At 38.1% G+C, this 23,159-nt stretch overlaps 1 protein-coding gene across 1 annotated transcript; it reads left to right on the top strand.

The window, feature by feature from the left end:
- Window positions 1-2,474: 2,474 nt before the first annotated feature.
- LOC136252414 (uncharacterized) lies at window positions 2,475-21,854 on the top strand. The gene is made up of 11 exons (XM_066044846.1): window positions 2,475-3,588; window positions 7,432-7,495; window positions 11,828-11,870; window positions 11,929-12,009; window positions 12,077-12,203; window positions 19,625-19,672; window positions 19,729-19,817; window positions 21,272-21,345; window positions 21,397-21,494; window positions 21,542-21,633; window positions 21,688-21,854. Exons 1-11 carry the CDS (start codon window positions 2,605-2,607, stop codon window positions 21,740-21,742), a joined length of 1,755 nt encoding a protein of 584 aa, XP_065900918.1. The 5' UTR covers window positions 2,475-2,604; the 3' UTR covers window positions 21,743-21,854.
- The last annotated feature ends 1,305 nt before the right edge of the window (window positions 21,855-23,159 follow it).

The raw sequence follows: 23,159 nt of genomic DNA, 5'->3' as shown, positions 1-23,159 counted from the left end.
AATCTTATCACGAGATTTTTCCGGAGATTTTCGAAAATTTCCCGGATATTGATCACGTGATCTACGAAAAATTCGCGATCAGCTGGAGGTGTTACCTCGTGTCGTTGGAGGTGTCGTTGCACTGACTTGGCTAACGCAAGAGCTCACCTTGTCTTGGTAACACTGGTACCTTGTGATAGCTGGCAATAGCTCAGGTGTTGACTGTGTTGTACAATAGTTGGTTATTCGATCAGTGCTAGCTCGATGTCTGCAGCTGCAGTGGATTTGGCTCAGGACTTGGACAGATGCGAGGGCAGCTCGGAGCGAGGTGTGGAAGGCAGACTAAATGATGACAGGTACATAGAAAACAAACCACTTCGCGTATGGAGGTTAAAAGCCTAATCCTTAAATAAAATCAACAGGCTTAATAGTGTTGAGACTAAATTGAGGACTGAATTGCATGCCATGTTGTGCTTTTTCAATAATACCTATCTAACAGTCAAGCTAACAGTCAAGGTTGAAGTGCCAATTTCCTCATATTCATTCTTTGCAAGCAAGACTTTTACAGAAAATGACACCAATGCCCACAGGATTGACATCGTTGCAGATAAAACCGTAATCATTGGGTAGTAGCATCAGCTAGTGGAAATGCTGATAGTGCTGATGTTATTCTATATGATTCTAAGTACTCTTTGCTCCATGAGCACACAAGATTACTGCTGTCACAACTTGTGTTTACCAAGAACAAGTATTTTACCGTTGGAATTGCTATTGTTAACAAACAATCTGGAGACAATGATTGTTGACTGTTTGCAGCCGCTTATATTACCAGTATTGCCCATGGACAAGATCCATCATCAATTGTGTACAATCAAGGCTTGATGAGAGAACACCTACTTACTTGCCTTGAGACTAAAAGAATGGCCCTATTTCTGACTATCAGGGAGAGAAGAGTGCTTCAATCAAAGATTGTGAAAACAGAAGTGTATTGTTACTGTAGGTCACCAAATGACAAGAAAAAGGAAATGGTGTGATGTGGCCAAATGACGTGTAAAGAATGGTTTCACTTTGAGTGCATAGGCACTGATAACAATATTGTAACAGGACAAAAATGGTTTTGTAAAAACTGTAAATGAAAAGTGAAATCCTTACAGTATATGTTATGTTAGTGTACACACGGCATGATTACTTGTCATGCATGATCTTGATGTTGGTGTATAGATGCATATAGTACATGGTTTTATTCTGAGTCTCAGTCCAACTTAGCCATCTCCATGGCATGTACTAAAAATGGTGAAGTATATTTATATGCATGATACATCTGCTACAAGAAATATTACACTAGTACATATATGTATAATACGAGCAGCTACAACTGCAAATTGCCTAATGGCACTATAGTGGCAGCCTATATATATATATATAAGCTGGACATTCGGTAGTTAAATTTTGGTACAAGGAATCATCACACTGAGCCAGTACGAAGAGCTAGCTAGCTACTGAGTCCATGCTGCTTGATCAGTGTTGTCCAAGTTACGTAGCTACAATGCCAAACTTATTATATTCACTAGCTGAAGAGAGAGAGAAAACCATCATTATTATATGAGACACAGACATTTACACTAACATTAAGGAATCCTCGGTCACATGCGACCACCAGACAGGGTTGGTTAAAAATGCCTGGGTGGGCATGGCAAGGGAGTACAAAACATAAAGAAAGTATACATGCATGTACATTTAACTAACTAAAGAGTCAGTCTGGGGAGGCAGGAAACCACTCACGACAATCCCTAGCCATAAATATTCTTTGAGATGCTGTAATACACTTCTGCGAAGAAGAATCCAAAACTTCCCTTAGAGCTGCTTTTGACACTAATATATCCTCGTGAACATTTAGTCGCTAGAATGCCGACCTCTGAGTCTGAGCTTTGGCCGGGCTAAATTTGATTGAATCCTCGAATCTCGGGTGAACCTCACTGCCTGAATCTAGGGTGAATCTCACTGAATATAAACTGAATCTCGGGTGAATCCCACTGAATCTCGAGTGAATCCCACTGAATCTCGAGTGAATCCCACTGAATCTTGGGTGAATCCCACCGAATCTCAGCGAATCTACATGAATCTCGGGGAATCTTAGTGAATCCCTCGGAATCCCTGAATCTCCGGTGAATCCGTAAAGATTCTGAATCTCGTACGCGATTTCGCTGCGTTGCGGACCCCTCGGGTCCTCCATACAATGCATCCGCGGAGCCCGCTCATCCATCGGTCACTATGTTAAGACTCCCCCAATTGTGGAGCTGATTCGGGCAGAGTCTCAGTTTGCCGTGGACTAAGAAAGTCCCGGTTTCTCCAGCACAGGCCATTTATGTGCTGGGGGTGGTAGGCAAGGGCAGTCCATCAAGCCCGGAAAAAAAAAAAGAAAAGCTGGACAGTCCGACTGGTTGCGGCGCCCGCTCTGTCAAATATTGGTAAGGCCAAAACCGGATTGGCCGGACCGGTTGCGCCGCCCCTGTCGACTGTGTATTTGGGTACTCCTACAGCCCTATATTAATCACTAATGACAGCTACACTTTATGGTTCTGGTAGATTCTCATGTCTAGCTAATGACGATATACGACAGTGATCATGGTTTCAAGCCCAGGTTTAGTTCCTAATGGATGGACTTGTTTCCGTGCAACGTTCATGCTGTGTTGTATTTTACTCTTGTTCGGCGTGTCAGTCTGTTTGTACCGCTATCGTCAGGGTGACCGTTCTGCAGTTGATTACAGGGATGAACTTGCCGGCATGTTTCTAACCAATCAAGGTATTTCTCGGGGTATTTCCGTTAGTGCGGTTAATGCTCAAGCTAGATCTCCCAATGAGACCAACAAATGCGTCCAACAAGGCAATGTTTCTACAACTAATGTTCATCAAGTCGGCGACACACATCAAGAAACTAAACAGCACAGTAAGCAGGACGTGCTTAATACTAATCAAGCCAAATCAACCAAAGAAATTAATAAAAGCACAAAAGAGGATAATTCTAGTCGTGAAGTAAAAATTTTCACGGAAACTAAATTGCACACGAAGCAGGACAAATCATCTACAAATCAAACCAAGCGCCACAAGGAAATTAAAGAGGAGGATAATTCTCCAACTGTTGGTGTTAATCAAGTCAAATCTTCAAAGGAGACTACAAAAGAGGATAATTCTCCCACACATCAACCTTCCAAGGAATCTGAATCACCCATTGACCCATTGAGCTCTAGCAGGCAGGACAATTCAGCTACACATCAAATCAATCCCCCGAAGGAAGTTAAATTGGATTCCAAAGATAAGCAGGATAATTCTCCTAGTGCTAATGTTAATCAAGTCAAATCTTCCAAGGAAACTATGAAAGAGGATAATTCTCCCACACATCAAACTACCAAGGAATCTGAGTCACCCAATGGCCCATTGAGCTCTATCATTCAAATGAACTCTACTCACATTAATGGTAAACTACTGGAGCCTATAGATACTGAATGGGATAAAAACATCTACTTCTCTGTTAAAACTACTGCTAAATACTTCAAAGAGAGATTAGCTGCTTTAATGCCGACATGGTTTCAAGTCATAAACAAAAAGATGGTAAGTATTAGCTACAAATGTATTTTAAAACTAATGTTGTGACGAAAGCCAGTATCCTAGTAATGAAAGTGGGTCAGTAGTGTCTCTCTGTACTGTGATCAATGCATGTAAATTAAAAAAAAGTAGGATCTGTCTTTGGCCCATGCTTCTTGTTTCACCCTGTGGTTTAAGGAAATTTTTGGTACCTGATTACTTTACTTGTTTCACCATTGTGGTCCCTACTATACAGTACGATTATGAGTCGAGAAAATTTAATTTTCGTAGTCTCAAGCCCCATGTACATACTGTATCACATTGTACTTTCACGGTCTGTTCTATTATACAAAATAGTTTCATTAACTTCAAGTGCATGTAACTAAAAAGTATACAGCACAGATAAATGCATTTTTTCAGTTCTCCAAAACTTTGTTGATCATACACAGAATGGTTGGTGACGACAATATCACTTTAGAATTACATGAGAACTGTCAGTGGTTTCACAGTGAAGCAATATCACGTTGTCATCTCATCTGCGGACACAATGGTCTTATCTGCGGACACAGCATTACAGAATGACACAGGGATTACCAAAATGAACTGTCAGTGGTATCATTTGAAAAGATATCATCACACAGTTCATGACACAACATCACTTTAGGAATTACATGGTGAACTCATCTTACAACACAGTCACACAATATCACTTAGGAATTGTCAGTGGTTTCACCATACAACAGGGACTCAATATCACTTAAGCATCATTGTCAGTGGTCTCGTCTTATGATACAGTGACTCAATGCCACTTTACATGGTGAGTTGTCAGTGCTTGATACAGTATCACACAGCAAGTTAGCACCACAATATTACCTTAGAGTGAATTATCAGTGATTCCATCTTATGACTCAGTATTACACAGTGACACAACATCATTTTAGGATTGTATGGTGAATTAACAGTGGTATCATCTTATGATGGTCTCACAGTGTCACACAGTAACACAATATCACTTGTTTGGATTAGTATGGCACATGCAGCAGACCGTCGGTGGTATTCTTTGATGACATACAGAGACACAGTGCTATCACTATATAGATTACACAGTCCTATGAATGGCTTCTCTTGGTTACACAGCATCACTCTGTAGCTTACACAGAGGATTGTCAGTAGTATATCCACTAAACACAACAACACAAAAACTCTACATAATTTTCATAAGATGTCAGCCTTGCCCTTTCTATTAGCCATCTTCAAATAGAAATTTTGCCGTTTCTTCATGAGTGAGACAATGCTTTGCTTAGTCCCATGAGCAAATTACATGGAAACTCTATCTTTTAATGCCCTGGCAACTCATCCAACAAGCACACCACTCCCACTTTACATGTGCTAATACGTAGTTTCAAAATCTTCACAATTGATCTGTCCTTTATTGGACCTGTACAAGCTGGTTTGCTTGTTAATCTGCTACATTTCATCCCTGTCCAAGTCACTGTCATGCCACCATCTGTAAAACATTGAAAATATTTGGTTATAAATGTGTTCGAGATTAGAACAAAATGTGGTTGACATTACATGTTGGTCAACTGATGACTTGCGCTAGTTACATTTAACAAGTACTAGCTGTAGTACCTGCCCTATCGTGCAGGGTGGTATACACATAGAAATTAAATGAAATTACAGTTGGTCATTACTATTTGCTTACATCAGTAATGGCCTGGTGATAATTCAGTAATGATGCATGAGGCACTGTAAGAATGTATTTCCAGGAATAGGGTTTTGTAGACACTGCATACCATACAATTAAGGATTTGGTTACTGCATTTGTATACACTGTAAGTGATAGGGTTATTGAGTCATATAGATATGAATTCACTTGGTAGCTATACATGATTGTGCAAGATACTATAGCTACTATGTATATAGTGCAACATTATAGATGGCATGCAGTTTGTGATGGATGTCCAGCATCTCATGATCAGTGTAAGGAACTGATAGGGTAGCTATGCCTGTTGCCAATGTTGACAGCCATGTCCATTCTATTGCATTGGATAGGCATTGTTGTTGACTACATAATATAGTTTTGCTGTTAGGCATGTATAGTTGAGCTATTTCATTAGCAGGATGATAAACAACACATTAAGTTTTTATACCTATATAAGGCACTATGTTATGTTGGAGGGGGCCTGCATGATCAATATCTACTTAGCAACAACTTCTTTGTAATCGTACAGTGAATTTGATTGGTTAAATTCAACATAAGATACTTAGCAACAACTTCCTTAGTGACTGCATGATGAATCCGATTGGATAAATTTATTACATAAAATAAGTGGTTGCTCTGTAGTAGTTATAGTTGACTGCATGTATGCTGAATTGCAGTGAAACAGTGAATTGTTGCTTGAGTTATAGGTAGCTAGGTAAATAATTGTTGGTAATGGCAAAGAAAAGCAGTATCTTAGATGTAAATTTAGCTTGTGCTGAGCCAAGCTCTCATGCAAAGGTAGGAGTGATCACTGCCTTATCCCCAATGAAGACTGAGTGTACGTGACAGAACTGACTGTAGCTCATACTATGATGGTGAGATAACACATGATGCTTCAAGCGTTGGTATCTGCCCTACGTGCAGGGCCATCTAACTAAATAAGTGTACAGTGAACCGATAATTAAATATCAGACACCAGCACCTGTCACATATGTATAGCATTTATGGTGATGTTACTTTAACGTACTGACTGTGAGCCTTATGCCATCCTGTAAGTATACCTTGAGCATGTTGGTGAGTTAAACAGCAGAACTCTATCTACCTATATGTCTACCACAGTAACCACACAGGTGCAAACTACTAAGTGGCTAGTACCTGTCCTATCATGCATGTGCATGCACTGCTTCAGTTTACATGACATCTAATTTACTAACAATAAATGAACTTGAAATGAAATAATTGTAACACAGGTATGTTCTGCCCCATCATGCAGGACTTGTACATTAAGCCTTAACCCTAAGTTTAAACTTATAGTGACTAAAGTAAAAACCCAACTATTTAAGCATCAGTACCATTACTTGTACTATACTACACCAAACCTTATTAAGGGTTGTGAGCACAGGGTTCAAAGCGTAAGATGAAGCAATTGTACACACACTACTAATAGGTGCACCTATACATGCTTTTGTGTGTGATGTTTTATTAAACTTAGATGCATATATATTCTACAAACAAAGTTGCAAAAAGATTTCATACATGATACCCTAATACAACACACGGGACAGACAAACAAACTGCAGATTTTTCCCTGCCCTTGCGTGATCTACTCACAAATGTGTTAAACAGTTGTCTAAGTCCCCCTATACCAATGCATTCAGTAGTACCTGCTCTATGTGCAGGACCATCTAACTAATAGCATAATACTGCATAATACTACACCTATATTTTTGTCTTATAAAGACCTGTACAAATGGACTGAGATAGGTGTTTACTTGTGGTTTATAGAAAGAATTTAAGTCATTTTTCTTCTACACCTTTGCATTTAAAGAGTGGTAACGGACAAACGATAGCTTGCACGAACTTTTCGAAACCGTCATTGTAGAGCTGGATAATGAGCGCTTATTTAGACACAAAGACGCTTCGAAACATGCAGCGGTTCAAGAGTATATGCCTGACATCAAATGGAATGCAGACAGACGGACGGCGTTTCAGTCTTATAATATAGATTATGTATTATTATTTGTCTGGTAGTAATGGGTATTAAAATAATTACTTTTGAAAAGTAATGATCCCTTACTGAATACATGCAGTACCGTAATTTGCTTTTTTTCATGAAGATTATCATCACGAAACAAGTTATGATATTCTCCTCTGTTACACTTTAGCTCACAGTTGTCAGTGAAAAGTCTGATATTGGGACTGCAATGGCTACAGTAATGAAAGAAGCAGGTTTGTCTATTATACAGTAGAGCTGTTTTGTGTATATATTGCCAGTGTAGAATGAAAACATTGTTGTAATGAAACTCCTTGGATGTGTGTTATGATATGCATGGGAGTGCCATGGTTTACAATTTTGTAATATTCATGAGTACAAAGTTGATACATTGAACAAAACTATCATCATTAGGAAATCAGAGGAAATATCAACACAAGGCTTGTAATGTGCAGATACATACGTATACAGCACAGTATAATAATAGCACTTACCACTAGCTTCCATTTTGCTGATCACAAAAATACCCTTTTTTGACACATGCCTACATCCAGCCTTGCTGCATACTATTGCTGGCCACAGTTTCATTTTTTGAGTATTAACATCAATTCAAACTAATACAAATAACAAACGTCTTAAAAATTCTGGAGTTACATCCCAAACAGACCCCTTGAAAATTTTCAACTTGAACCATATACTTTGCTACTGCTTCATTTATACTACACCCTCTGTATGACAGCCTATGACCACTACTGGAGATTGATGATCATGTGACTCACAAAGTTCATGCTTATTTAACAAGTATAAGAAAAATTAAGAATGTTAAGTTAGACTAGGGATCATAGAAAAACATAGTAGAGAAACAGGGGAGGTCACCTATATACCTGCAGGTATACTAGTGGACATTTAATCCTTACTTCAGGTATAGACTGAATCAGAGTTTAAATATTCAATAGTATGTCTGCAGGTGTAGGCGACCTCCCTTGTTTGTCTACTTTTTTCTATGATTCCTAAAATTCTTAATTGTAACATTGTGAACCCATGCAATACAGCACCAAAAGAAAGGATGGCACCAGAGGTATAGTCTTGTGTGGCCAGGTCCTGCTCTCCATGTGGCATTTACTGATCAAAGATTGTAAGCATTTGGCTTTGATAAGGTCTGGTATAGTTCAAATATTGAAGTTGTAGGTGTTTCGTTATCACCCTGAAAAGCTCAGGTTGTCAAAATAACTTTAATATTTTAACTATACTTGACCCTCGTGCAGCTAGGCATTTATAATCTGCAATTGATAAGCACCACACCATACAGTACGATAGTACTGTATATTGGGGACCACAAATGGCTGGGCCCACGAAAAATATCACCCTAAAACCAGCCTCACTTTTCCCTGATGACTTTGCAACAAAAATGGTCTGTATTTTTCATAGTGGCTACTTTGGTTGCAGAGGTGCTTTTGGAGCAGTTGTTGATTCGTAATGCTGTGTAATGGGTTGAACATAGCTGACAACGAAGCATAATGAATACTTGACTTTTCAGACGATAATAGGCGTGCGGCACCATTTTTTTTTCTTTTGATGTGGTATGCATGGCTCTACCAGTCATAACAATTTTATTTCAACTAGAGTAGGGACTATAGCGTATCACTGAAATAAGCTGGAGTAGCGTGCGATATTAAATCACAGTAAAACAATAAGAAGTGTTCTATCCTTACTGTACTCAAGATACCACAAGAAAGAGCACAGTAGGGATATAACACTTCTTACTGTTTTACTGTGATTGCACTACTCCAGCTTGTTTCAGTACTTTTATCGATGTGCTTATGGTCCCTACTCTAGTTGAAAATTCCAAATTTTTTGTGTACTTGTGGAGAGTAAGGTCTGACCATGCAAGACTACCAGAGGTAATTTTTTTTTTGACTGAACACACACACCCCAACTATCAATTACTGACTCGAAAGTGAAGTAGCCATTATGTTTTGCTTTCAACTATGTTTAGCCCATTTTGCAGTGTTAAAAATGAAGAACAGTAGGAGAAAGCACCTCTGGAATCAATCCAGTCACCACAAAAAGTATGAACGATTCCTGTTTACAAATGTATGGAAGCCATCAAGCTACATAAAATGACTCAGCAAAAAGAAATGGGACACCGAGGAGGACAAAAGGTAAATTCATGATGCGTGCATTGTACATACTGCAGTATGCCAAAAGGCGCCTGTTGCGGCTGACGTGACGTCTAACAGTGAAAACATCAAGTCCATAGCCTTAGCAGTTGTTGAGTTACACTTGCCTGAAGGCGCATAAGGCAGGCACGTGGGCTGACAGAAGAAATTTCGAGTTATGGTGATTTTTAAAGGAATTAATCCTCGGATGCCTGTAACTGTTTTCTTGTTTTTAATGCTGTAATTGATGCTGAATGGAGTAAGACTATTCCATAAACATGAATTTTGCTCATGGATGCACCTATTTTACAACCATGCTGTTTCTTATATAGAACTGTATTTTTACTTGTCCTGTTTTGCATTTTCCACAAGAATAAGAGAAAAGCTGAAGGCAATACTGTCACTAATGTATTTTGTATTTTTTAAAAATGCAACTGTAATTTTTATCATACTTTACGGTAGTAGCTGTATATTATGGATCATGGAGGTTTGTACTTTCTCACAACAATAAAAATGTATTAACCAGAATTTAAACCAACCTCATAATAACTTCAAGCAGGGTTCTGCCCAGGATTCCTGAGTGGTGGCCTAAAGTAAACATGGACTGATAATATGCTGTGTGTTGTATATTAGACCTTAGACTCTATTTAGACTGTTTTGGGTGGGTAATAAATCTCATATACTCCACCTTGTTTTCTAATATACTCCACGCCTTCAGGCACAATATACCATATGCTCAAAATCTAGGTTTATCCAATCGCTATGCATTGTTCATGTGCAGTGATTTAACGAGCGCTATTATTTTGTCACGTGAGGACGCATAGTTGCCATGTAACAGTGAAAAAATCAAGCCCACAGCCTTGTCTGAAGGCATGGGCAGACAGGCAGAAAGGTTGCCTATACCTGCAGATATACTAGTGGACATGTGATCCCTAATATATTTCAGTCGTGGGTGTAGACTGAATTGGGGATTAAATGTCCAGGAGTACGGTAAAGTAGTGTTTCAGTAACAGTTACAGTATTTGAAGTGCATAAGAAACCAATACATTCAAATGCAGAAGTTGATACTGTATTCTGTAAATTTTATGTCCATATGAACATTACTTACTGTGTATCATATTGCGTACTGTATCCATGTGTTCAATGCACAAATGTGCACACACACATTTCAAGTGCACAATATGTGATGTTCAAATGGACAGAAAATTTACAGTACTGAAGTCACATCAGCAATTTCCATACTAGAATGACTTCATCACTTATAAATACATGTGCTTGTAGAGGTGCATGTATCACGCTAACCCAACTGATTTAAATTTAAATTTACGATTAGAAAAGATTTCTCCTGCTACAGTCCCTAGAAGACATTTTGGCCTCGGAAATTCACCATGTGTCCATGTACCCTGTATCTACTTCGATTGCGTAGGAATTTGAAGTTATTGATGGCAGAGGATCTGACAGGTAGTTAGTGTTTATATTATAGTATAAATAAATTTTTTACTATAGCAATATAATTATGGTGATATGGGAGATCTAAAAATAATGTATTGTGGCATAAAATTGTGGCCATGTGCTGCTTTGTGACTGGTCAGGCAGGCAGGCAGGCAGGCAGGCAGGCAGGCAGGCAGGCAGGCAGGCAGGCAGGCAGGCAGGCAGGCAGGCAGGCAGGCAGGCAGGCAGGCAGGCAGGCAGGCAGGCAGGCAGGCAGGCAGGCAGGCAGGCAGGCAGGCAGGCAGGCAGGCAGGCAGGCAGGCAGGCAGGCAGGCAGGCAGGCAGGCAGGCAGGCAGGCAGGCAGGCAGGCAGGCAGGCAGGCAGGCAGGCAGGCAGGCAGGCAGGCAGGCAGGCAGGCAGGCAGGCAGGCAGGCAGGCAGGCAGGCAGGCAGGCAGGCAGGCATTAGAGTTCCGGTGATTTTTTAAAACAAGTATATATCCAGCCTCCTGTAAATATTTTCTTGTTTTTGATGTTAGATGGACTAATGTTATTCTATAAAGGGGAATTTTGTTGCATAAAATGTTTCTAGGATGATTTGTAAAGGTAGCATTTGGGTGACGCACGTTATTTTTGGGAGAATTCCTACTTAATCAGTACTACTATACTGTTTGATGCAACTTCAGCCTAATGATCCCAGCTTTAAGCCAAATTAGCAATCAGCCAAACTGTGATGATCCAACAGTCAGCCTAGAGGAAATTTTATAATTGTTTGTTTGTCAATCTTGCTGTCAGGAATACAAAGATCCTTAATATATGAGGCCTTGTGAATATCATGTTGTTCTTAGATAGGCGGAAGGAAGGCAATAGGAGGCCTCGCACATGGAGATCATTGTTACTTTTGCCATAGTGTTGCATACTGTTTATTGTAACTTGTTCCTATGAAATTCTTAATGATTTGCTATATACACTTGTTTAGGGTTCAATTTATTATTAACTGATTGTGTTGGTACACATACACGGTGAGTCATTTTGTTGTGTGACATATTTATATAGTATATGATGTCCTACTTCCTACAGCGATGGTCTTTGCTGTAAAACTGGATCAGAGTTTGCTGCCTACTATGAAGCAGTAGATAAGTATCAAGATGAAAGGAAAAGGTGCGTACTTGTATGTTATGTATCTTCCTATTTGCAGTCTGTAGTCTTGATTTCTTACCTTTTGTAGTTTTGAATGGTTTTGTCACTTTGATGATGATGTATATGTAAATGTGCCAGAATTAAACAATCTTCTTCAACAACATGACCCAAGAAAACCATATTACATTGGATCATCAGATAAACCAAAAGTTGTTGTGAGTAAACATAGTTGTCTGTATATAGTATAAGCATACATACAGTTGTCAGATTTGACAAGGTTTGCAGAAAGGATTTTTCACATACACCTACATACTTTTGTAATTCATAACTACACTTTTTTAGAAAAGTTATTAACTTGAAAATTGGTATGAATGGAGCTATGGGAAAATGCCAGGTAGCATGTGTCTTCAATATAGTTTATACTACATCTCTTTTATCTACATGGCCAAAGGAATGTTTAAGATGTTATTCTGAGATTTTTTGGAATCACAACAATGACAATCTGTTCTGCAGCAATAGTTGAAATAATTAATAAAACAGTCATTATAACTTACATAGTCCAACAAGTAGGGTTCTGCAATACAGTGTATTTTGTGTATCACGTATCACCATCAACAAACTCTTTGATACGATACTGTATCACTATACTATAATGAAGTGGTCATGGCTAGTTAATACTGGCATATTAACTAATAAATGTAACAATAATATCCAATTTATCTGTACCTAAAAGAGCCAACACTGATTCTACGTATACAAGTGTCTTTATTCAGTAAATACAGTATACAGATGTGGCAAATAGCTAGTGTGTTCTGATATGATTTATATAAGGTATGGAAAACAGAGTTGCTGCTAAAAAGCACATCTCTACCTGGATACCAGCCTCTATATTACACCACCCATGCAGACAATTAGCTACCACAAGCATTTTAACAAAAAGGCTTGTCTTGTTTGTATCTGCTTTACCAGTTAGGCACTGGAGGGCGAACACTGGAGGCAAAGCATGTACAAGGTGTTACCACTAGCCAGGGAATCTAAACTAAAATTGTTGACTAAAGTGAAAAGGGACAAATACCTAGAAGGGTTTGAAAAAATCCATCCCTAGCCTGACTTTGATGTGCAGGCCACCCGGATACCAACTAAGCACCACACTCGGTGGTCAAACCAGGGAGGCCAGCTAAGTAGGAGAAAGTGGTTTGTATCTGCTTTACCAGTTAGTGCCGGATTACTCCGCATTTTTGATGAGTTGTAGTATATACAGCAGATTGTTTACTGCTTAGTGGTGCGGTTCTTTATACTTAAAGTGTAACAGCTACTATTTTTAGGAGACCTGGGTAAAGAATATTTTAGCCATAACAATAGAACTTACACACGCGTATTTGTATGGCTTCTCATAATGTTTCATTTTATAGCACAGGTATAATACAGAGGCTTTCTATTTCAGTATCTATATCACTGTTACAGTAATAGAGCAATCACTGACTGTTCTACTAGAAAACTTCGATATTTTCTAAGTACAGTGTGATACTTATTTACTGTATCGATGTATTGCTGTATCAATATGTATTGCAGATCCCTGCCAACAAGTGAATGTGTTACAATATAATACTGTCAATAGCAGCTTGACATATTATATTGAAATACGTCAAGCTATTAGCCAATAGAATTAGTATTACACTTGTTTGTCAAAGTCATTTGACAAAAATCTGTGATACTAATTTGACTGGCTAAAATACTGTGGTGTGTTTCTATTACAAGTAAATGTCCAACTTGATAGCTTGTTGCCTAGCAATGGTTACTAGGTAATAGTTGCTAAGGTAAATGTTATTTTGAGGCCATAGCAATGGTTGCTAGGCGGTTGCTAAGTGCTATTGGTATTTTGCAGTGGTTATTTTCGTTGGATTTGGATTAATTTGCAATAGGATGGATGGCTGTGGTATTCGGGAATAATAGTTCTCGCATTGTAAACAGGAAGGAAATAGTGCTTGGCTTTGTCTTGCACTATTTTACTTCTTCCTGTTTACAATGCTTGCACTATTAATCCCGAATACCACAGCCATCCATCCTATTACATATACAAATTCAATATTATGTTATAGTTATATATCACAGCAGGAGTAGCATGTCTAAGTTATTGACATGAGTCCAAGGTGAAGCCGAGGATGAGTGTTAACCCATTAATGACCACTGCTGCCATATGGTGGCATGGCATCATAACTCACTCATAGAATAAACTTTAACCTTGCTATAACTTGTAAAACGTGTTTCATAGCAAGATGTGCTAGTACTGAAATGGACACACCTACAGAAGTCCCATTTTTGGGATAGCCGGATCCTTCCCGGACTAGTGTACGTTTGTTATGTATTAGTGTAAAGTGTAACCTTTTATAATAGGTGAATTAAATCGTTCTTTGAATTGAAATATTGAATTGATTTGTCCCAGCAGAAATGGGACAAATCACAAAGAAACCAGCTGTGGAATAGATTGCACTGTAAGTGAACTGTATAGAATAGTTCTTTGGAGTGTAATACACCTTTGTAGATAGTTAGGTGGAATTCCACTGTTTGTTTGGGCTGGTTTTTACCGAAGTTTAGACTTTGTTGTTTGATAACTTCCTGTTATGTAAACAAAAACAACACAGTCGACCTCCTTAGTTTATAGCGAGTATTTAGATATATATGATGTATTTACTAAGTAGTTCTGTGTGTTGGACGGTTAGTATGATGCAATTCGGCAATTCGACCAGGGGTCCTGGAGAATTTGGCCGTCAATGGGTTAACCAAGGTATTCTACAACAGTACTGCTGTGATATAACAGACTTATATCCAAGTAATAGAGTGTGGGCACTTTGATGTATATGGCTTCATGTTCAGCTTGCAAAAACATTTGTGACCAGGCCTGTGAGAATAGGGCATGTGGGCACAAACTACATTCTGCCTCATGATAGGTACTATATCGGTACAGGATGGCATGTTTACATTCTGTGTCTTGTGTTTACAAAGCCAGCTAGATTGTTAATAACTGCTAAAAATTGCATGGCCATGTAATAATGTCATAAAAAGTTAAAGAGTTATAAAAGTTAGACAAAGTAGGCAAATTTTATGTGCCCACATGCCTTATTTTTGCAGGCCCGGTCACAATATTAGGGCATGCCCGGTAACATTTTATGCATGTATTTGGGACTTGAATTACTGTATTGATTATAAACAGGTGAATTCATTGCTTGGTAGGTTTCCCTACATGTATCTCCTTTCTTTAAAGGTGAAAGCAGTGAACCACCAGCAACAACTTACATCAGTATATGTGACCAGATTTTACAGAACCGATCCAAATCGCACATCAGGCAAAATCAAACTAACACCACCAGTGGATAGCTACACTATCGTACTACAAGTTTTGACCCTCAGCACTACTCAAACTACACGAGGCTGGTTTTAAACAGATGTCTTTTCTGGGTGGTGTGGAGTGCTCAAATGGCGGTTTCAGGCCTTGTGAAGGACCTGACTTGGCAAGAATCAGTGGTTTACTGGTGGACAGCCTTATAATGTTGGCCAGACGTGTTCTCTGTTGATTTTGCTACATATCAGCCACTAAGGAGCCAGCACAGCCCTGTAATCTCGTGTCTAGACTCCAATCGTGGTCTGTCTCCATTTTGAGGTCTATCTCTTGCCCTCCCCGCCACCCCCCAACCTCCACCCCTTTGTGAGCACTCGTGATACTACTTCGCTCATCCAACTGCTCAGATTTTCTATCTTATTTGGCGGAAAACTGTACAAGCAGCTACAAGTACTGGAAGTGGCCTGAAAGGTAACAGATTGATGCATCTTTTGTGTAAATTTCATACACGTGCTTGCTATCCTTGGAGAGTTATGCTGGTTTCAATTCTTTAAAACCGTTTATCTCAAAACTTCTAATGTGCGATTTGGACCGTTTTTCCAAAATCCAGTCACATATTAGGAGGTTTGAATTTTTCTGGCCAAAAATACCACCCCAAAACCAGCCTCACAGTTGTCATGCTGGCGTCCTGGCAGTATTGGTTAGGTATAACCAAACCCAAAAGTACCTTCGGTATGACCCTAAATGCTTCCAAGAGATTGTTACAAAATTTAAAATAAATTTATTTAATGGAATTTTCTATTGACTGCCTGCCTGCCTGTCTGCCTGCCTGCCTGCTTGCCTGCCTGCCCACCCGCCTGCCCACCCGCCTGCCTGCCTGCCTGCCTGCCTACCTAATGCCTTCAGGCAAGCATGACTTGATAACAGCTAAAGCTATAAGCTTGATTTTGATTTTTCTACTATTCGACATTGCTTTGTTCCGAGACATGCCTTTTGGTAAAATGCAGTACGTATAATGCATGGATCATGAACTTACATATCTTTGTCCTCCTTTGTGTCCCATTTCTTTTTGCTGACAAGGTGTTCATTCATGGTAGCAGGATGCATACGTTGGTAAACGGGAATTGTCTGTGCTTCTACTACTGTTCTTCTTTTGTAGTGCTGTGTAATGGCTGCATGAAAGCAGAGTGCAATGACCACTTCACTTTTGAGTCAGTAATTGATAACTGGGCACACGTTCAGATGAAAACATTAACTCTGGTGCATCCTTTAATTTTTTTAATGTGTGGGTTCACCAGTCATAATAATGTTACAAACAGTAAACAATCAAGTATAAGGTAAATTATGAATTTTAAGAAAGAAAAAGTAGGGAAACAAGGCAAGTTGCTTATACACCTGCAGATATACTAGTGAACATTTAATCCCTAATTCAGTCATGGGTATAGATTGAATTAAGGATTAAATGTTCACTAGTATATCTGCAGGTGTAGGCAACCTCCCTTGTTTCCCTACTTTTTCTATTATCTCTAAAATTCCTTATACTTGTATATATACGTACCATCTTATCTACTGTAATGTGATGCAAGTGATAGGGAATGTTAGGAAGCTTTTAGAGATCATTGCAACAAAAAGTGCTTAAAGAAAGGTCATCATCACTTGAAGTGAAAATTTAATTCCTACTATAGCAGCAGTAAACCAGCATGGCTGTAGTAGACATTAAATGTGACGTCTCAGCGAAAAATCCGACTTGTTCGCACAATTAAAACAAATTTTTTATTCACTCAGCAATATCAGCAGTGTCCAAGGAATGGACCACCAAAGTTTCAGCCTTCTGTGGTGTGTAGTTTTGGAATTATAGCGATAGACAGTAGGAAGAACAAGGTAATCTATCTATCTCTTTGTACTATTTTGAAAATAAACTACAGGCGCTTACATTCGCAGCCATAACTTCCGTTTGGATTAGTCTACAATGTTGCAGTTTGGCTTAAAATGTTCACCATGGATCAGCACATCGGCCAAGGTATAGCATTAGCCCTGTAGATACTTGCGCATATTGATATGAAGGGGGTTTGGTAGAAGAAACAATGACAATCTTATTTATGTCTACCTCATCATAAACAAACGCACGTGACACGCTTATACCGTTGGAGCTAGAGAAACGAAACAAAGATTTTCGAACTCTCCATGAACAAGTCAATAAGATGCTATATTGTTTTAATCGATTTGAGTCTTCCTTCGTTGAGTACTGGCCCGATAAGAACTTGCGAAGTTTTTTTTGTAGCATGCATAATTTTATGGATTATTTTTAAATTTCGATTTTCTCAATATGCATGCTTGTGCGAAAAAGTCAGGTTTTTGCTGAGATGGTCACAAATGTTAACTTCAGGTCATGTGACCCTTTTTTGTTGTACTATATATAGCTTGTAAATTTCCTCATTTTTGTTTGTCAACTGTTTTGTAGCATACATGTATTTCATCACTGGTGAACTTCTACACACTACATCTGTATTTTGGCTGACGTACTAGCCTATATAATTGTACAACAAGCATCAGTGCTCGAAATAGTGTCAAAATATTTTATTGTCAAAATGTCTGGACAAAGTCACCAATGACCTGTCATTAATTGTGGTTATCCAGTCACATTCAAAATGTACTTCAGCAAGCGAAGCATGGGTCTGGGAGTATACCCCCAGAAACATTTTTAAAAATTACGATCACATCTAGAAGCGTTTTGAAAGGGTAAGTTTAATCTGTGAATCACCTACAAACATTCTACCATAATATATAGATGCATGATTAATTTTATTATTAACAAGAAACAAGAATTGATCAGTTTGTGTTATTGTGACAAATATCTTACATGTTATATCACAATAAAATGTTACAATTATTGAATTTGTTATTATACTTATAATTACAGTGAGTGATATGGTCATAAACAGTCACAGCTATAGCTAATTCAATAATTTCAAGCTCACAAATAACTCCAAAGGTTTTCTTTAGCGATCGTGTAAGCAATGTCCTTTTTTCTTTTAATCTTCAACCTGGCAGCCTTACTAATATGACCCATTGCCCTTGCAATTGGTGCAAATTCCATTAAGCTACTGGCTGCCTTCTTGGCCCACAATGCCATTGCTCGCTTGTGCAAATCGGTTGCCACATGATCCTTGAAGAACATTGGTTGTGCCTTCAATAAAGGCCGGTCTATAGTGTTGCATCAAGCAGAGCTTATCATTAAACTTACGGCAAACTTCACATTTTAGCATGGTCATGACTCATGTGCTACCAATTACCAGACGCTATTTCAAACTGTAATCATCGTATCATCTGAAGACTTTTATCATTTCAGGTACCAACACTTCTCCACCATTTTCTTTGCTACTATACACTTCTTAGTGCTTCTTCAACCATTGCTAGCAGTATCTTTACTAGCTTTCTTTTGTGTGGACAATTTGTCTGGATAAATAGAAATTTATTCGGACATTCCATGTATTGTCTGGATAATTTTCGGTTGTCAAACATAATTTCAAACACTGAAGCATGCACTATTATTCTATTCAATGTAATTATTCCAGAAATTATTTGGCTATATTCTGCCTGTTATGCAGCCCTACACATGGAGAACAATACTTGAAGCTAGCTTGCAAGCTATCTGCCTACTTTAACTGTTAGAGGGTAGTTATTTTGATGCTTGAAGTCATTAGTGCACCACAGCAAATCGACACCTTTCACTATCAGCATTAAGGAATAGGAGGACAAAGGTAAGCCCATGAGGTGTACGTTGCATGTACCAGAATGTGCCAAAGTCCCTTGTCAGGCCAAAGTAATGTCTAACAATGAAAAATCCAAGCTCATAATTATAGAGTTTACTATTATTGAGATAACGCTTGTCTGAAGGCATCAAGCAGGCAGTTAATCAGACAGTAGAAAATTCCACTAAATAAAGAAAATCAAAATATTTTCGTATCAACATGTTTCATGCCCACTTTTGGGCTTGATTATACCTAACCAAAACTGCCAAGGTGCCATGAAGGCTGGTTTCATGGAAAGTGCAAACCTTTATGATATCTACTAAACATTGCTACCATACTGTGTGATAAACAACCACCTCATGTTCCTTGATAAATTTCTCTTACAGCAAGCATGAAGGTGCTTTGATATCTTTGAAAACTATGACTGTACTCAATACTTTCATTGCTTTGCTATTAAAATTTATGTGCTTGCTGAGTTTTTCCATGCAGATATGATCACATACAGGATGTATTTAATATGTATTTTGTTCACGTTATACATATATAGCATCAAGTAGAAAACGATACATTGGAGAAACTGAAACAAGAAAATATTGTAAGTGAATGGATATCATTGGTGTTGGTATGGATATCTTTCTCTTGTATATCCAGACTGTAGCAAGTGACAGTTATCAACTGGCTTCAGGTGCTGCATATTGCATTAGTCATCCACTAATGATGGAACTCAAGCATTTACTTAAGTATGTACAGCTAGTGTGTGTTGGCTGGATGTTAAAGAAAAATGTATATGTATGTATGCAAGACAAACTGATACCTATAAGCAGCAAATTTCTATCCTCCAATATACATATGTGCACAAAGTGGTTACCTGGTAATGGTTGTGCTATGCAGCCAATTAGCTAGAAACACCAGCAAAGCTGTTAAAGTATAAATTGTAAAATATTATGACTATAATAGATGAGTTCACAAGCTATGCTTAGCAATAATGAACTGATTGTAAGGGATCACTATATTGTAGTCCCACATTTTAAACAATCGTTGTGAGTTTTTATAGCACTCCCTGCTCATGCACTCTGATTTTCTCCAATGAATATACTCTGTTGCCATTCCATCCCACATTTGAACAACAAAAAAATCAGCTGAAAAGAATTTAGCTGGCTACTGTATTGATACAGTGGAGTAGGGTGCCAGATTGCCTACTGTAGCTATAATAATGTTTAATAGTATACTTCAGAAGACATTGTGCATGGCTACAAAGGAAATTTGATACTTACATACGTACAGACAGACTGTGACATACAGCATATTATACATTCATATATATGTACGTACACGTTTGCATGCTTGCTTGCATGCGTGTACACATATACATGCACACATATACATGCACACATGTAATAGTTGTAACATGGGCTTTACCTGTGTATGCCAAGGGCCACAAGCCCAAGAGTTGTACCTGTTGCTTAGAATTAGATATCTCCTTCCCTGGCTGAAATATATGATCAATCAAAACAATTTCTCTATAGGCTCCTCTACATTCATCCCAAAAATAATGCAGCCTTCTTGTGCTCATGACATCATTCTGGATAAAGTCCGTAGATGTTAAGGCCGAAATTGATTGTGGGATCAATTTGATTAGTATGCATGACTTGGATTTCACCATGAAAATCACAGGAGCATTTTATTATTCTCACTTTAACAAAAGTTGAAAAATGTAGGGCTAAGGTGAGAATTAGTGCTATAACTTATTCACCAATTGTTTCCGCACATTTCTGAATACTGACCATACCCCCATCATGAAGTTACCACTCTGCATGAAGTAACTACACTACAAGCAACTTACCTATCTAGGTCTTTAGTAGTAAACTCTGTAATTTTTCCATAGACGAATCAATTGCACTGATAAAATATTAAACTTGCATAACTGAAATTCTCTCTGTTCTTTCAGCTGGTTGCTATATAGGAGTATTTTATTGTGATTGTTTTTATGTGTGACTGTTCTATCAGTGTACTGTATTAATTTTGTTAATGGATTGTGGGTATTTCCTTACTGTTAAGGCTTTCAAAAATTCCAGCATAGTGCCCGATTCCACTCATATTTATTGATCCTGGCATAACTACATCCCTACTCAGACTCTTTGATTTGCCATCAGACTGTATGTTATAATATCAATTTTCACATTTTTTGATTTAGTGGAGGAAAAGCATTCACTAGAATGTGTGCATTGTGCAATAGGATAGATGATCATATGGTTGGATTCAGTATAGGTAATGTCTTGACTTGTATGCACTAAGACATGTGTATTATAATTGTCACAGTCAGCATACTAGGATATAGTCGTGAACTGTCTCCCAATATCAAGACCCAACAAAGTAAACATCTTGACTTGGTTACTTTGAAGGATATGTTAAAATATGTAAGCTAAGTCATACTTTAAGTTCATTAACTGCCAGATTTCTTAAGGTTTGTGTTGCTCCAAACAGTACCACAAAACAAAAGTATTTAGAACCATATGCAGAGTCAATAAACATGTCTGTATCAGAAGATCCAACAAGGTATGTATGTCAACATGTATCATGTATAGTAACTATGTTGTTGTACTTCTGTAGGTTTTTGACTTATCATTGTCTACTGTACCCAATTGTATCATGGTGTCATGAGTAACTCAATTCATATGTTATTTCATAAATTTTATCTATTTGACTATGCTCCTATAATAATAATTGGTAAGTTGTATTATACACACTAACATCTTATTTTTATTTTATTTTATTAAGACTTTACAGCACAAGTGCTGCAGGTCTGTAGGACTCCTGGTCCTACAACCTGTTTAAAATTGTTACAGAAAGTATGTTTGAAAAGGTGGAGAAAAGAGAAAAAATCCCTGAATGACCTGGGTAGCCTTGAACCTGCAACCATCCGATTAATGCTCAAACGCTTACAGGAGTCTGCCAGGCAGTCAGGACATCAACGGTGGATCCAGCATGTATTTGGGGCACATGCCTCCCTCAATCCCATGCATGGCCACACATGCACATGCACACATTCACATTCAATCTACAGATATATCAACAACAGAGGAATAGCCAGAACCTGGGCCCAGATCCAGGCATCAATAATTGTACACAATAATAACATCAATATATCAAGACAGGATCAAGATACTCTAATAGAACAGTCACCCTAATATAACAGTCAGACAAATTTAGTATATAGCTACTCAAAAAAACTGTTAAAACTAGTCTCACATACAATTTCAGTAAGTAAACTTTTCCTTGGTGGTATGTAGTTAACAGAAAGCCATCAAATTAAAAATTGAGATACCCTAATAGAGCAATCACCCTAATACATCATAACTGTTGTGATAAACTACCAAGGTCACCCTCAAATTCAATTTCAGTTGGTCTAATTTCAAAAATTGCTGGGGAGCATGCTATAGACCCCCCCGGGTCAGCATGGTTCATGTACTTTACACACTAAGGTATGTATGTCTTTCTTGTGGTAAGCCTGGCATCACCAAAAGTCTGGCTACACCTCTGATCAGCTAGTGTACCAATTGTAGTGTGTGCATGGTAAATTAATATTGTAGAACATGATTATCTGTTAATTGTATAGCTAATATTATTGTCAAAAAGCAAGCAAGTTATATATATATACGCCCATATAATTATATTCAGTGATCCACTGATCATGAATTCATGATGCATATAACAATGTAAGCATGTGTGTGCTTATAAGTATTTGTGTTCATATGTACATGAAGCAAATATGTACCCCGGCCCATGGATTGCATATTTGAGGACTGCATGCACAAGAAGCCAAACATATTAGCATCAAAGAACTTGATAAGAGAATTACTAAGCTGGTTCATTAACTGCCAGACCTTTGTTGTTGCATAAGACTAATTGTGTGGAACAGACCATTTGCAAAGAATACATGCATGGTCAAATACGTTGTGAAACATGCACAACAAATTCCATTCTAGAGAGTCCGTATATAGTCTGTACCCAAGGAATTTCTAATATAGAATTTGACTAATAGTACAATCAACACTCTGAATTAGTCACATTCTATACTTACA

Source organism: Dysidea avara, chromosome 4 (assembly GCF_963678975.1).
Source record: "Dysidea avara chromosome 4, odDysAvar1.4, whole genome shotgun sequence".
Taxonomy (NCBI): Eukaryota; Metazoa; Porifera; class Demospongiae; order Dictyoceratida; family Dysideidae; genus Dysidea; species Dysidea avara.
The sequence above is the reverse complement of the archived record's forward strand: the minus strand, read 5'-3'. Positions and strand labels throughout refer to the sequence as shown.

Bases quoted from the DNA above. Each gene is read 5' to 3' on its own strand.
- LOC136252414 (XM_066044846.1), top strand. From the start codon at position 2,605: ATGGTTTCAAGCCCAGGTTTAGTTCCTAATGGATGGACTTGTTTCCGT. The intron at 3,589-7,431 runs GTAAGTATTAGC...GTTACACTTTAG, and splicing joins AAGTCATAAACAAAAAGATG to CTCACAGTTGTCAGTGAAAA. The intron at 19,818-21,271 runs GTATGTACAGCT...TTTTTGATTTAG, and splicing joins GAACTCAAGCATTTACTTAA to TGGAGGAAAAGCATTCACTA.